The sequence below is a fragment of the Oncorhynchus clarkii genome, chromosome 12, assembly GCF_045791955.1.
Source record: "Oncorhynchus clarkii lewisi isolate Uvic-CL-2024 chromosome 12, UVic_Ocla_1.0, whole genome shotgun sequence".
NCBI classification, from domain to species: Eukaryota; Metazoa; Chordata; class Actinopteri; order Salmoniformes; family Salmonidae; genus Oncorhynchus; species Oncorhynchus clarkii.
Genome location: NC_092158.1, coordinates 37,368,402 through 37,385,183, shown reverse-complemented (window position 1 = coordinate 37,385,183; position 16,782 = coordinate 37,368,402). Strand labels below are relative to the sequence as shown.

Sequence of the window (16,782 nt, the reverse complement as noted above, 5' to 3'; positions counted from 1 at the left end):
GAGCGGGAAAAATGGCTGTGATGCGGACTGGGATTGATTGACCCTGGCTCTGAAGTGACTGAAAGAAGTTTGCCTCAGTGAACACGTAGTCAGTGCTTGACTTGGGCTGAAATAGGGCCGGTAATCATGTTGGGTACCAGTAATACTTATGTTTAGGTGCAGGAGCTCCACAATACTTTTGAGATGATATTCTTTAAGGGAGCTCAAGCAGTAGAACATTTGAGGTGCCAGTACTCAGCCCCGGTAAGCTCCTGCTTAAGTCAAGCACTGCACATAGCCCACCATTCAAAATAAAAATCTGTTCTGTTCACCGTATAGAAGGGGAAGTTCGTTGTGTTTTTTGGCTCATGTGAAGATGGAAACTCTTCTGATTTCAGAGAGAAGATGGCCTTCTTCACTCGTGCAAAGATCAACATCCCTGATCTGCCTGCCGACGACGTGTAGCGCATTTCAAGTATTCCACAGTCTGAACTGCTGTTTCCAAGGAGATGACTCCAAGGAGACTTCTGGTGGTAAAATGAAGAATGGAGAATAATAATGTATAGAAAAACTTTTTTTAGTTTTTATCTGTTGCTCATCTGTACAGTTTTTGTTATTATCACCTAGCAACATGCATTCTTTTTATTTTCTCCACTCTGTAGCATTATTTTACTGTTACTAATAAGTGGATGTTGGTAGCTACCTTTACATGTTTTACGGTAAAATCGTCATTCCAATACCACACCGGTGCTTTCTGTGTGAAATATGAAAAGATAGAGATGACAAATGCTGTTATTTTCATTAGCCAGGACCACTTACTCGCTGTAATCTAAGATGTGAATATAGACCCACAGAGGTACTTTATTTCAACATGATTTATAGCACAACACATCTACAAAATCAACATTCTGATTGAATGATGGTGTACTTTGACCGGATGAGTGGTATATTGTAACCGGCTGTCTGTCCCTAGTGGCATTGTGTTGTCTTATTACTGCACACTGTCTACTGTGTATGTATTACCAGTCAGGTCATCTATACTGTACATGGCTCTTGTAGTGACTCTCACTGGTGCACACACTATCTCTCAGCATTGTGAAAAGAACTGCACTAACTCTCTCTAATACTCAGGTAGTTTATCGGATAGTTTGTGCACTTTTAAAATAGGAATCTAAAAAAGAGTGAAGGGGTTGAAGAAGTGGCAGGAGTGCTCTTCTCTGGGCAGGATTGATTGTTGAATCACCGTTTAACGAAGCACATTATGATTGTGAAACAAAAGAAGTGCATTTTATGAAGGTCATTAATTTGCATTTGATGAAGATCATTGCTGATGATAAACTCCACATTTATTGTATGAGTCAAAACCCAAGTGAAGTGATCCAAAAATCATGGAGCAACTGAGAACTCCCAAGTATACTGAACAAAAATATAAATGCAACAACAGGGTGCTGAGATGGGTGGGCCCTGGGAGGGAATAGGCCTACCCACTTGGGAACCAGGCCCAGCCAATCAGAATGAGTTTTTTTCCCCCCACAAAATAAGTTTATTACAGACTGAAATACACCTCAGTTTCATCAGCTGACTGGCTGGTCTCAGATGATCCCGCAGGTGAAGGAGCCGGATGTGGAGGTCCTGGGCTGACGTGGTCACATGTGGTTGTGAAGCCAGTTGGGAATATTGCGAAATTCTCTAGAACGACGGAGGCGGCTTATGGTAGGAAATTCTGACAACAGCTCTGGTGGACATTCCTGCAGTCAGCATGCATATTGCACGCCCCCTTAACTTGAAACATATGTGGCATTGTGTTTTGTGTGACAAAACTGCACATTTTAGTGGCCTTTTATTGTACCCAGCACAAGGTGCACCTTTGTAATGATCCGGCTGTTTAACCAGCTTCTTGATATGCTACACCTGTCAGGTGGATGGATTATCGTGGCAAAGGAGAGATACTGCATGGCGAGTGGTCACATCAATGACCACAGGAGTTGGCAAGACAGCACTAACAGGTTTGGAACCAGGCTACACTATTAGTACCATATGGAGCTGCTTAAACCAGCCATGTTGCCCTCTCTCTCTGTTAGGAGACCTCACAAAGTCCTACACGGTGCCTTGCAAAACTGGCTTTCAACACTGCTCTCGATGTGTCAGTGGTAGTGTCGGGAGCACATATCTGGCTCTGTGTAGCGAATGATCACGTCTGTCATCTTCAGAGGCGACTCGTAGTGTCTGTGTTTAATGAAATGTGATGAAGTGAAACGTGTTAGTGGATCAACGGGCAGTACAGGGAGAAATGAGAGCTGTTTATAACTAGGCCACTGGAAACTACAGGGTGGGTGATCTAGATTAGATAAGAACAGTCAGCTTGCTACCCACATTCCCTGTAAACACTTGGATGGCATTTGAGATGATAGAGATGTGTTGGATGAGAGTTTGGAGGGGTGATCATAAGGGGATATACATTGGCAAGGGCCCCTGTTCACATATTCAATGCAGATGCAAATGTCTGTGGAGTGTTTTGGATTTAGCTTTTTAACAAATCCTACTCACACAGGCCTTTTTTTTGGTGTTGACCAAGCATGATTGTGATACCAATTTATAAATCGCCTGAATTACATTCTACTCATATTGGAGAAGCCAGAACTGTAACCTTATTTTCTACAGAAACATAGCTAGCTTCTTTCCCTCTCAATGGAAAACTGTTTAACACCATACATACGTAGCACCCTAAGACCTGATGTAGTCAGAGACGATATAAAGCTCAATTCAACTCTTGGCTAATACCACTGTGGTAATGTAGAGATTTGCCCAATCCACAACAGGCTGGATGACAATGAAACAAACAGGTTCATGCTAATTGAATTTGGCCATAGAATGAGCACAATGACTCTAAAGGTGGAGAGGAGTCAGTGGAATGAATCACATTCCCTTCCTCAGCTGAATGGTCCTCCAATGAAGTCACTTTCAGTGTTGACGACACCAGAGTGGCCCAGCAACTGAATTTATGTAATAGCACATGACCTTTGTTGGATTTGAATGGGCATGAATTGGCTCTAACGTTCTGCAAATGATGAGCAGAACTCACTGGTGTCCAGTGTCCCACCCCAGTTGACATTGCCTTGTAGTTTGATGAAGACATTGCATGTTTCATACTCTGTGAATAAAATGATACCCTGATTTGAACATCAGAAAGGATTTTTCTATTCTACCCCATACTAATAATGTTAGATTAGATCGTGTTTCATTCCTACTCTACTTTTTTAATCTACCCTTTCCTTACGGGTTGTCTTTTGCCTTGATGTGCACTATTTTCATAAACTTGACCTGTGAGCTTTAGCTAGTGATAAAGAATGTTTCTTGGGTTATTGTGATACTCCTGTCTTTTATCGCTAAGTTGTAATTTTGTTTTCTCAATTTCACTTTTCTGTTAAATGGTGTAGGCAGTCACACAGGCACACACCGTCTTAGTCACCCAACTGGATATAATATGGGTTGCTTTCTTGCGCACTCTCTAGGTTAGTGTGATATCGTTATAACCTCTTTGTCATGCACAATTAGCTAGACACCCCTTGCAAATTGAATACAAACACACAGTTTAATTTAGTTAAATATAATGTTACAAATGTTTTTTTCTCCTTTGGACCATTTCCATTTTGTTAGAATATTAAACTGTACAATGTTGCACTTCACTACTGTAAAGGAAAGCCACTGTTGACGGCACAACAATCTATTCTACTGGAATCGGACATGAACTGTATACTGTGAATGGATCCTTTGGAGAGTGCTGTTTTTAGATTAAATCTGATTTTAACTGGAGTTGAAAATGTGGTCACCATCCAAGAAGAGAACACTACTTTTTGTTGCCTAAAATAATGTGTATTGTTTGCAGTTGAATGTGAACTGTTTACTTAAAAAGAAATCACAATTTACTCCAGTGTAGAGAGAGGGAACAGAGGTCTTACATTAGGACTTCTGATTGGATTACACTATGTCTGGATGGAACAGTACTATGTGATTAACTGAAGCTAGTCACGATTGACTAAAGGCTCAAATGTACTTTTCTATAACACCACCCGGCATATATATTGTAGAAAAGTCAATTTCATCAGAAACAAATTATGTAGTAGGTCTTGCTTCGAGTAATCAAAACATCATGTCAGAAACTGTCTTGTAGGTTGTGATATATAATTATTGTTTTGAAGTTCAAGTGCATTTTTGTTTATTATTTGCTCTGTTGTATTAAGGATGGCAATGATACTGGTATGTGTATAGAGATTGTTTGAGAAATACAGCATGTATTTATTGCACTTTGTGATTTGGGTGTGCTGTTTTGTTTCCTTTCTCGTAAGACTCCTGGAAAGCTGTGAATTTTATTATGGACACTACTGTCAACCAGATTTGTAAATATTTCACCAGCACAAAAAAAAATGTTTTGTAGTTTCACAAATAAAAATAAGTTCTTTTGTTCTACTATTGCCTGTGCTTTCCCCTCTTTTGTGTATTTAATGTCAATGAAACGCGTTTGCAGAGCACTGAATTTTGACAAACGCTTTGACAAAAAAACATAAACGGCAATAAAATTTAACACTGTTGCTATGTTTTGAAAGTTCAAGCATAACGTTATAGCCTATGACTGAAGTACCTACCTATTCGTCTGTGGTAGTACATTGGGTACCCCACACGAGGGCGGTAAATGGAATTTCCGACATTTAACTTCAATGCCTCTTCCTCATCTAAGCCGGGTTCAACTCGCATTCAAAAGAAAGTAATTTAGCAACAGAAGCAAACGCTAATTTACTGTTCTATACTTTACTGAAAATGGGAGATCCTGTGGCTGGTTACACGTCCCGAATTCAACAGCAGGTCAGCTCTGATACTTTACGTATACCTCTTGGTTTGCAATAATGCAATGAAATTAAGCAAGTGTAGCTTCGCTAACGTGGACATGTGGGCTAGTTGCTGACGTAATGTGTGGCTAGCCAACTTGTAGTTCTGCTTGTAACTAGCTAAACGTTGCAGCAGCTTGCTAGCTGCTATAAAACGTGAATTCAGGCTAAAGTGTTATCTTTGTGGTATTCTAGCCGGCCAGTCTCGCTCTCTGCGTATGAAAAAATGACCCAATTGTCATACTAAAAGTAAATATACCTTTAATAGAAAACGACTCAATCATTTTTATTTTATTTACTAGGCAAGTCAGTTAAGAATAAATGCTTGTTTACAATGACGGCCTACACCGGCCAAACCCGGACGACGCTGGGCCAATGTGCGCCGTCCTATGAGACTCCCAATCACTGTTGGTTGTGATACAGGGTGGATTCGAACCAGGATGTCTGTAGTGACGCCTCTAGCACTGAGATTGAAAGCCTTAGACCGCTGCACCACTCGGCAGTTAGTTACTTGAGTAAAAGTAAGTGGTTTTAAATATACTGAACCTGTTAAGCATCAAAAGTAAATGTAATTGCTAAAATAGTTAATCAGCATTCAGGGATTAAACCACCCAGTTTATAATGACAAACGAAGCATGTGTGTTTAGTGAGACTCACAGATCAGAGGCAGAAGTGTTTTCTTGATAAGTGTGTAAATTGGACAATTTTTCTGTCCTGATAAGCATTCAAAATGTAACGAGTACTTTTGGGTGTGTCAGGGAAAATGTATGGAGTAAAAAGTACATTATTTTCATTAGGAATGTTGTAAAGTAAAAGTTGTCAAATATATAAATAGTAGTACTTTTACACCAATGGACAGGTAACAGGTAAGTCAGCTGTCACTCATGCCGCATTCAGAACAACTGGGAACTCAGGAAAAAATCAAGATCTGAATGGGAAAAATAGTTTTGAACGGTCATCCAACTCGGAATTGAAAGTCGGGCATCTTTCTAGAGCTCCGACTTTCAACCTGAAGATCACTGACGTCATGATTTGACCTAGTTTAAAAAAAAAATATATATATAAAGTTCCCAGTTGTCTTGAAAACACCTCTGATGTTGATGATGAAGGAAGATGCAGTGTGCGCCCTTCCCATCTATTTACTGATAATAATCATATTAAATCAACATTGTTCTGTAATAGACAATTATTTGCTAGCTAGCTGATGGTTTCAATTTTGTTCTGACGGACGTGACATCTGATTTCCTCAATCTGTGCTGATATCAGTACCTAAGCCTTAGTTTATGAGTCAAAGGCCTGAATATTGTCATACACTGCACATTGTACCTCAACCAATGTCGTAGAGGCAGGACATTTTGTTGACTGTGAACCATTTCTCCGTCTAGGAGCTGGAGATCCATTCCCTGACTGCAGAGCTCGAGAGCCTGAAGAACCCACAGGGCCTGGGTTTGTCCTCGCACCTGGATGGGCTGAGAGAGGAGAATGCCAAGCTCAAATACCGCCTCAATGTCCTCAAAAGGGTGAGTGATCACTAGTAGGAATTTCCACACGCCGCTCTAGCTACATTAATGTTATGGGATCGAGATATCGTTCTTGTTCATGCACACAGGAGGTGACTAAATGCTTAGTTTCACCTGTTATGTCCTCTTTCATTACTGGTCAGAAGATAGGGTGAGAGAGAGACAGAGGCTGAGTTGCTCTATAAGTTCTACTGAAGGGTTGTCTCTCTATGCTCTGCCCCAAAGATCCTGTGGAAGGGGAGGAGAGATTCTGGGTTGCCTTTATAGGTTGTCCTCTATACATTGTATTGTAGTGCGCTCTGTCTATTTTCTCTATCCAGAGTCTGCAGGAGGAGAGGAGCCAGTGTAGTAAAACCATGATGAACATCAACCAGCGCCTGCAGGAGATCTTTGGGGAGGCCATCCGGGAGGCCTGTCCCGACCTGGAGAACCCTCCCCTGGCCGTCACCCCCAACCAGCAGGCCAAGTTTGGGGACTACCAGTGTAACAGCGCTATGGCCATGGCCCAGGTGGGCCTAGAACACTGATGGATCTTATTCTCTTACTCTTATTTTCTCTGAATCTCTTTTACACTCACTCTTAATTTCTTACCTGTTTTGATATGTGTTTGTGTTGTCTTGCTGTCCCTCTGATCGCTCCCCCACTGATCGCTCTCTAACTCTTTCTTTCAGCCTATCGATTGCTCTTTCTGAGAGAGTTTAGCATATAGCCTAAATATCAACAACTCAACATTCATTTGAGCTGTTAGGTGGTGAATGAAATGGGAGTGTAATTGTTTTGGACTTGTGTTTCAGATGATGAAATCAAAGGGCCTGAAAGTGAACCCCAGGCAGATCGCTGAGAATATTCAGCAGAACATTCCTGACAATGAGCTCATTGAGAAGACAGAAATAGCTGGACCAGGTTTTTGCCCGCATACAATATTTAAGATTGTCCTTAGTTGAAACAAACACAAAGCTGAGGGATGGACCTGGAGAAATGTGACCACTCTGAAATTCATAGTCTGAGCTATAGATGACCATCCATGATATCGTTTTAACCATGTTATAAGGCTATATACCGTGTTTGTTCACATTTACATAGTTTACGAACAATGGAGCAAAGCAAGCTTATTTTGGGTTCTGTAGGGGTATTACAGTTTGAGCTCATGAGGCATTTATAAGTTATATTCTTCAAGAATCAATGGGTATATATAATTAATTTCAAAGTCCAAAAATGGATGCAGCAACTAAGGATTCTAGATTTAATTGATTATAGTCATGTGCTCAATGAACTGAGGGCTGTTACATTGCTTTTTGTACCCTCAGGGTTCATCAATGTTCACCTTAAGAGATCGTTTGTGTCCAAACTGCTGACCAACCTGCTACTCAACGGTGTCCAACCTCCTCCCTTAGAGAGCAAGAAGAAGGTAGGCGAACAGCCTGCTTTTACAGACCCAACCGTTGCCCTTTTCCCTTTTTAAATGTGGGGATGAATCTTCTGTGTGTTTGGGTTTTCTAGGTGGTTGTGGACTTCTCATCTCCTAACATCGCCAAGGAGATGCACGTAGGTCACCTGCGCTCCACAATCATTGGGGACAGCATGTGTCGTCTCTTTGAGTTCCTGGGCTACGACGTCTTGAGGTCAGTACGTCAGTCAATATGACGTATAAATACAACTTCAGTTTATCTTTTTGAAGTGTACTGGTAACACTTTATTTTATGGTACAGAAATGACCAGGTGTTTACTTAAAGTACATGGTAAAATAAATGGTAATAAAACAGTACCTAAACAAAAACCTATGAATGTGTGTATAGTATTTATGGTACATTATTAAACAGCTGTAGCAAATGCCAGTCACTAATATACCATGACTGAGCCAAATTAATGCCAACTGAGCCAGAGTCACCCCTACATTACACCGTATGCTAGTTTATTTATGTGACATCCTGCCCTGCAGTATATCCTTTTTTGTGTGTGTGTGTTTGTTTACCATGTCATCACTACATTTATTTGTGTTTTGTACCCCAGGCTGAATCACGTAGGGGACTGGGGCACCCAGTTTGGGATGCTCATCGCTCACCTGCAAGACAAGTTCCCAAACTACCTGACCGTATCCCCTCCTATCGGAGACCTGCAGGCCTTCTACAAAGTGAGTCCACCCAAAACAGCTGCTTTTTCTATAAAGTTGACCACTAGATGGAGGTGGTGGGTTTAAAAAAAGAAAAGGACAAGGGTATGGCCTCAGACATGGCATGTCCTTTCTTCTGGCCAACGTTTGAGTTGTGTAGACTATCCTAGACATACAATACATTCTGTTCCTCACTAGTTGTCATCAGATATGTTACCTATTTTCTCCCCTGCTGATATGAGTGATTCCTCCCTGTCTGTGTGTCCCAGGAGTCTAAGAAGCGTTTTGACGAGGAGGAGGACTTTAAGAAGAGGGCCTACCAGTGTGTGGTCAAACTGCAGAGCAAAGACCCAGCTTTCATCAAAGGATGGAACCTCATCTGTGACGTTTCCAGGAATGGTGGGTGCGATGAATGGATGATGAAAGTCCAAATGTATTATAAAGGCTTTGATCTAGGGGTAGTTAGACCTTATGCCAAGTACTGTGAAGAGTCAAATATAACATTTATTTAGCACAAGTAAAATCACAAAAATAAAGATATAGGCTGCAGTAGTTTAGCTTTGAATGAAATGTCACAATCAGACACACAGATGAAGTTGTGGCATTGGCCATATTGGACTGTTTGATGTTTATCAGCGTCATGGAGTTTTTCAAATCTTCAAAATGGGAGGTTCACATGGGGTGATGAGGTTCTTCACACTAGTTTTCGTGGTGACTGCTCTATTGTCAGTTTTGTTTAATTTGTGTGTATGATAAAGGTCATGGCAGGCATGAGGCATTGGACCTCTGACAGGTCACAGCTCTCCATACTGTGTGCGATCTCTGGAAGGATTTAAACCTTGACGTGATAGATAGGAAGATAGAGAGAGACAATATGTTTTCAATGCCTTTATCAGCCATCAGTCCCCACAGAGACCCAGCTGAGGAAGGGCAATTAGGTTGCTTCATCCTTTTCTCTTTTTTTCCCCCATTGAATGAGTGACTTCATTTCCTCGAGTCTCATCCAAAGACATGCAGTGTGTTTAGTACTGATATTCCCCTGGTGTTGCTACTGTACTCTAACAGAGATTTACCCTCCAACTCTTGTCTTTGTCTCTCGTAGAATTCCAGAAGGTCTACAACTGTCTGGACATCCAGATCATCGAGAGAGGAGAGTCCTTCTACCAGGAGAAGATGACCGCCGTGGTCAAAGAGTTTGAGGCCAAAGGTCATTCAGTTTGAATCAATCAAAACAAAGATAGCTTTACGTTGTCATTCAGTTGATTTTCAGCTTATTCAAATTGCGCTAGAAGGACATCATGTACTCTTCGGCTCAGGTTGGTTGCTGTACTGTGCAGTTGTCTGTAGTTGGCCTATGTGACCAGAAGGGGGCACTGTTGTCTCAGCAATACTCGCACTCATTTTTTACTCAATCACTCGCTCTCTTTCCCTCCTTTCCTCCCTCCAGGCCTGGTGGAGATGGATGAGGGCCGTAAGATAGTGTTTGCCCCGGGCCAGCAGATCCCCCTGACGGTGGTAAAGTCTGATGGTGGCTACACCTACGACACATCAGACCTGGCCGCCCTGCGCCACCGGCTCTTTGACGAGAAGGCAGACATCATCATCTACGTGACGGACAGCGGCCAGGTGAGAAGGGTGTGGAGGGAAGTCTGAGTGCCAGTCTGTTTGTGATATCATGCCTACTCATTGTCATGCAATACATGTTTGGCTTTGACAAGGACAGCATTTGTGACCAACAAATTTGGGACCATGCTACCTCTGTTGTGCCCTCTGTTGTGAGATCCTAGCTTTGACACCAACGGTGTCACCTGCTGAAAATGTAATCCACTTGGGGTCAGCTGTCTGTGTCTTGGTTTCTCTGTGAGAACACTGTCAAGGACAGGTATGAGTAGGGGACTTCAGAGTGCTGCCCACTCACTGTAGTTCATGACCACAAGCATTGCGTTGTCTAAGTGTTCACTGTCATTTTTATGCTGTTGAAGTTTCTACTGGAATGGATCGTACATGCTAAATCATTAGGCTCACCGTCACTAATAGCCTGTCAAACTATGTCGAAACATTCAACTGGTGTTCAAATTATTATTATTATTATTATTTTTTGTAACTGTAGTTTATTATGTGCATGTCTGTTTTTCTTCACAACAGGGCACCCACTTCCAGGTAGTGTTTGCAGCGGCTCAGATGATTGGCTGGTACGACCCCAATGTGACACGAGTGGAGCACGCTGGTTTCGGAGTGGTGCTGGGAGAGGACAAGTGAGTACCTACAAATTATTTCAGTCATTTTTTTCCAGGGTCCTATTCATTAGGGCACACAACAATAAAACAGTTTTAAAAGAGTTTGCAACAGAAAACAAAAATTAGTGATTCTTATTGGGCAAGTCCAGGGTGCCCCCCCTGTTTCAGTACATTTTCTTCCATTTGGTGCCTAATGAATGCGACCCAGATTGGCATACTCCCAACAATCACAGACACATGCCTAATTTAGTGTTCATAGCTCAGTATACTGTACTGGGCCGTCCAAGAGAATACAAACCCACTTCTGGCCTCAGCAGCCTATTGAATTAGCACACTTAGCTTTTATTTGTCCATTATTTGTCCATTATTTGCTCTATTGGCCAATTGTGTATGGCTACTCGGAGTATCGTTACCGAGCAGATAATGTCACCTAGTGCATTAATAAAACATCAAACACAACCAGAGAATGTGTTGTGTTGGTCGTAAGAGGCTGTAGGGGAGGTGAGAGGAGCCAACTAAGTGGTGGTTAGCACCTGGTACTTTGCTGTAGGCTGGGAGGAAGCTGAAGCACTGTCAAACGCTGGTCACAGTCCAATACGGGAAAGTGGAAAAGCACACTTCCTTTCTCATGATCACTAATTTAACATGATTTCATTCATTGAACATGATTGGATAGAGCCATGTAAGTGGAACAGTACTTATGTTCTATTCGTGGTGAAGGAAGGAGGTGTTTTTGAAGTGGATTTGAACAGGGCCTGAGTGTTTTCTTTGTCTGTTTGTCCACAGAAAGAAGTTTAAGACTCGCTCCGGGGACACGGTGAGGCTGATGGATCTGCTGGATGAAGGCCTGAAGAGGTCCATGGACAAACTCAAGGAGAAGGACAGGGACAAGGTGAAAAATGGATGCTGCCTGTCTTTCCAACATTACTGAATAGCCATAAACTCTTCAACTCTTCGCAGGGCCAAATCAGGTGTGATAATTGATAGTACTTGGCTGGGACGAAAGTGCGCCACACCCACCCAAACACTGACAGGAGAGTGTAGAAAACGTCATTACTACAGCCTGAACAGTCATCTTACTAATGAGTGTGAAACTAGCCTGGCTGTGTGAAGTCTTTACTGAAGCACAACAGTGAGTCCATTTTGAGTTTTAAACAGAGAACAAACAGCTACTGCTCTTGGAGATTGTCTCCTGCGTTGAACACAGCACTGTGAACGATGCCTCTCTCTCTAATCTTTGTGTTCTAAAGGCTTTTGGGATACAGAAACGCATACTGCTTCCACCTGGCATAGCTGTCTGCCTGCAAATCGCAGCCGCCTCTTTTTTTCTGATCCTATTACTTGTGTTTGTTTCTATGAAGAAAGAAGAGGTCCTCTGAAGTGTGGTTTGGCTGATATGTTTTTGCTAAGCCTATAATTGTCAAGGATATCGAAAGTTACACACGCTGCATTAAATTATGCGGAAAAGTTAGTGGGCGTATAATTGCCCTGTTCCCTAGGGCGTAATCAATTAAGCAAACGCCGGCTGAGGGAGCCAACTCAGATCTATTCTGAGATCTTTTTATTTTGTCAGTGCAGTAAGCGTACCCCCCTCAGCCCGTTTCTCTCCAGGCCCCTACGTAGCATCATTGGCACCATAGAGCTGGCCACGCGCCCAACCCTGCCACATGAAGCATGCATGAGAGAACCAGCTGTTCCGGACGACCAAGAATGTTGTGAAGAGGTCACGACAAAGCCTTTTCCCCCTCAGGGGACTGAAAAGATTTGGCATGGATCCTTTGATCATCAAAAAGTTCTACAGCTGCACCATCGAGAGCATCCTGACCCCCCCCCCCTTTGTTTTTACATTGCTGCTACTCACTGTTTATTATCTATGCATCGTCACTTTACTCCTACCTTCATGTACAAGTTACCTTGACTAACCTGTACCCCCCCACACATTGACTGGGTGTCGGTACCCCTTGTGTACAGCCTAATTTAGTTTATTTATTTAGTAAATATTTTCTTAACTCTATTTTATTCAAACTGCATTGTTGGTTAAGGGCTTGTAAGTAAGCATTTCACGGTAAGGTCTGCATTGTTGTATTTGGCGCATGTGACAAATAACATTTGATTTGTTTGTCCCAACCTCATTAGAATAAACCCGCCCTGCTCAAAACACTCAAGCACACAAATCCTATACATACAAATGCTAAAGAACACAATCCACTCTCTCTCGGTACTTGTGAGCCTGTCCATACATAAAAGGAGATTTGACTCGACATGGATGTCAGAATGCCAGGTCCAACTCATAGCAATACAGTATTTCAACTACAAGTTGTAACCCATCTCCGATACCAAGTGACTGAACACATGCTGATTGGCTGTAACTCTGATCATAAGATGTCTGTGTGCCCCAGGTTCTGAGCACGGAGGATCTGACCAAGGCCCAGCGTTCGGTGGCGTTCGGCTGCATCAAGTATGCCGACCTGTCTCACAACCGCATCAACGACTACGTGTTCTCCTTCGACAAAATGCTGGATGACCGGGGCAACACGGCCGCCTACCTCCTCTACGCCTTCACCCGCATCAGGTGAGCCATCCCTGGGAACTACACTCACCCCCTACCCTTACAGTCCCCTGGTGGTATTAACCCAGAGTGGCCACGCCCCCAATCTGTCTCCATTTATCTGTACATGAGTGCAGAGGGGAAAAGCCGTCTTGTTCAGAGTGGTCAATGGTAACAGACTAAGTGAATAGTGCACTCACAGGTGGCGGTGGCTCCTGCTGTGGAGGGGAACTGGGGTTACACACGCTTGTTTGAGCATTGGGTTTGAAACCCCGGATGCTGCTCATCTTGTGGATCTGCGGTTGTAGATAGCCAAAGAACACAATGGCATTGTTCTGGGATCATTTGGTTCACTGTCAGTCCCAGTCAGGATCAGATATAGTCTCTTTTGATAGCCGGCATCATGCTCCAACTAATCTCGGTTACCCAGAAGTAAAGTTATCTCACGTAAGTTTATCATTTCCTGTTTTACTTCTGGGGGGGAAATGCCATTAACAATTGTGATTACCTTTGTGCAAAGGAAGGAAGCAAAGTCTCCTCCCTCGCAAACGGAAACTCTGGGCCAAACCCCTCCCTTCTGCTAATTTCACTCATGTTTATCATGGCCAAAAAGGTAATGTTGGCGTTTATGATATAGACAATTTTGACTTTGTGGCTGTGGAAACCGTTTATCATCCTCACACAAGCTTGAAAGTCACTGTGCCAGTTTAAGCACTGCCTTCGCCGCATCCTGATTCGTCCAAATAATCAATGATTCAAACCCTAAACCAGGAACTACTGCTGCTCGTAGTCACGTAATTCTATGTGAGCCTTGACAGATTCTTGCAATTTCATCTGTCCAAGAGTTCCGTTCGCTGGAGCATAATATATCTGGATCTGCAGCATCACCAGGGATTTTCAAGTCAATTGTAGTCCCATCTAACACGTGTTGCTCTAATCATGTGATAACCTGCCTAGTTACAATGTAATCACAATATAGGTAGACTTTATAAAATGGAACTGGTCTGCCATTTATATCCTACTTCACATATCCCTTCCCCTCCTGTGTCTGCAGGTCCATAGCCCGGTTGGCTAACATCGACGAGGCAGCGCTCCGTAAAGCAGCAGAGACCACGGAGGTGCTCTTGGAACACGACAAGGAGTGGAAGTTGGGCAAGTGTCTCCTGCGCTTCCCTGAGATCCTGCAGAAGATCCTGGATGACCTGCTGCTCCACACGCTGTGTGACTACCTGTATGAGCTGGCCACGACCTTCACAGAGTTCTACGACAGCTGTTACTGTATCGAGAAGGACCGCCAGACAGGTAGGGCAGAGACACTGGGATGATGGAGGCTGAGAAAGTGTCCGTCTTTCTATTAGTTGATCTGTCTCCATTCATCTATACATCCATCCATCCAATGGTCCATACTAAATGGTGGTTATACATATCCCTTTTAGGAGTACTCTTAAAATCTGTGATTTTTCTTGGCTTTGCCATTCGGTAGTTGCTTTCGTGCACAGCCCCAGACTTCGGCTGGCCTCAAATAATCTTAAATATCCCATTGTGAGGGACAATCACAAACCACACCAGTCAGAGGTGTCAGAGAGCAAGTGACGTTGTTAGCCCATCCACTCGCATTTGTAAGCATTTACCCTACGGTGGGCTGCGTCACTAATGTTAAGTCCTATTTACCCAGGGTTTAAAATACAACAGAGTGCTAGCCTAACGTTCTGCTCAGGAGTTAGCGCCCAAGTTAGACCTCCTCGCAACCAAATTGAGTGTGAATTATAGCACATAAACCCCCTAGAGTTGATTGACACACACTACACTATGGAACTCTATGGAAAGGGGAGACTCTCACGAACACGATCGTGTTCTCACGACCCCACAAGTGTCACGGCACTCGTCTGAAGGTAACCGGTACCGTATTTAAAAAAACTAATGGAAGTAAGAAGGTGCCTACCCCAAAACATGGGTTAAATATATATCTGATATTATATTTTATGTACAGTTCCAGGCAAAGTTTGGACCGTCCGACTCATTTCAGGGTTTTTCTTTATTTTTACTGTTTTCTACACTCTAGAATAATAGTGAAGACATCAAAACTATGAAATAACACATATGGAATCATGTAGTAACCAAAAGTGTTAACCAAATCAAAATATGTTGTCTATTTTAGATTATTCAAATATAAAACCACCCTTTGCCTTGACAGCTTTGCACTCTTGACATTCTCTCAACCAGCTTCACCTGGAATGCTACTGTGTGTGTGTATGCCTGAACAAGGCATTTAACCCACTGTTTCCAGGCCGTCATTGAAAATAAGAATGTTCTTAACTGACCTAGTTAAATAAAGATAAAATATATGTGTGTGTGTATATATATATATATATATATATATATATATATATATATATATATATATATATATATTTATATATATATATATATATATATATATATATTTATTTATATATATATATATATATATTTATTTATTTACTTGTTTCTTATGATTTATTCTTTGACTGTACCTTTTTTTCCATTTATGAATGTTATTCAATGCGTTTATATGGGCTTTAGTAGTAAAGGTCAACATCAATCTTTTATCAAATCATTTGTATATATATATATATATATGTATGTATATTTATGTATGTATATTTTTTTAAAATATTTTTTTTATACCTAAAGCGTTACCTTATTTTCTAAATAAAATAGCTAAATGATCCATAGTATGACGATCTTTTAAAAAAAAATCCATGTCAGTTTAACACCTCCCCCAATGTCTAGACTCTAAAGAATTACATTCTGAATATCAGCTTGTTTTCCACCCTTAGTAACAATGAAGGCCAAATTGAGTTTTAACCATACAAATTCTGGTCTACAGACAAATGGCAGTCTTTCATGAGTAGCCTATGGGTGGTTCTCAAAAACACCCTCTCTTTTGAGAGGGATGTATATCATTGGATGACAATGGCATGGACATTACCAAGTGCTTGAATGACTCTAATATGACAATAACAGATGATTTGTTAGTGTAAATGAAGGGGAAGTGGTATTGTTTGTCAATTACATCAATGTCCATGTCCTATAATGACTCGTCTGTTTAATTTGCCCTCCCTCTGGCTTAATTTCTATTGGATCTCCTGATTGTCCCATGGATCATTGATTTAGTGACTGCTCTATTATTGGGATGTAATTTTATGGTATTGAAATGACCTCCGATCTATGTGTTGACCCATCTCTCTCTCTGTCTCTGTCTCTTGACAGGTGAGGTGGTAAAGGTCAACATGTGGAGGATGCTCCTGTGTGATGCCACTGCCGCCATCATGGCCAAAGGCTTCGACATCCTGGGCATCAACCCTGTCTCCAGGATGTGACCTCATCACAGTGACATCACAATGCCCTCCTCCCATCTCCTCGGACGACAGAAAAAAAAGCCTCTTCAACCCATTAACGTCACCTGGGATCTTACTGTATACCAAATAAAATAAAAATTACTGCTTGTAAAAAAAAAAAAAAA

General features: G+C 42.0%; 2 protein-coding genes across 3 annotated transcripts in view; both read left to right on the top strand.

The window, feature by feature from the left end:
- The window catches only part of LOC139423134 (WW and C2 domain containing 1), a 48,112-nt gene extending 43,666 nt beyond the window's left edge, over positions 1–4,446 (top strand). Inside the window, exon 22 of the mRNA XM_071174820.1 lies at positions 378–4,446. Within this exon, the coding sequence (XP_071030921.1) occupies positions 378–444 (67 nt within the window). The 3' untranslated portion in view covers positions 445–4,446. The remainder of the gene's footprint in view (positions 1–377) is intronic.
- A 222-nt stretch (positions 4,447–4,668) lies between these two features.
- LOC139423132 (arginyl-tRNA synthetase 1) lies at positions 4,669–16,782 on the top strand. Of its 2 annotated transcripts, none has more exons than XM_071174818.1 (15): positions 4,669–4,839; positions 6,248–6,382; positions 6,703–6,891; positions 7,177–7,285; positions 7,690–7,790; positions 7,883–8,004; positions 8,393–8,513; positions 8,762–8,891; positions 9,595–9,699; positions 9,940–10,118; positions 10,638–10,747; positions 11,516–11,621; positions 13,129–13,301; positions 14,332–14,579; positions 16,530–16,782. In XM_071174818.1, the coding sequence occupies exons 1-15, from the start codon at positions 4,795–4,797 to the stop codon at positions 16,637–16,639; spliced, it is 1,983 nt and encodes a 660-aa protein (XP_071030919.1). In that variant the 5' UTR covers positions 4,669–4,794; the 3' UTR covers positions 16,640–16,782. The 2 variants fall into 2 exon arrangements, with proteins under 2 accessions (XP_071030919.1, XP_071030920.1); XM_071174819.1 differs by lacking the exon at positions 4,669–4,839 and adding an exon at positions 4,948–5,383.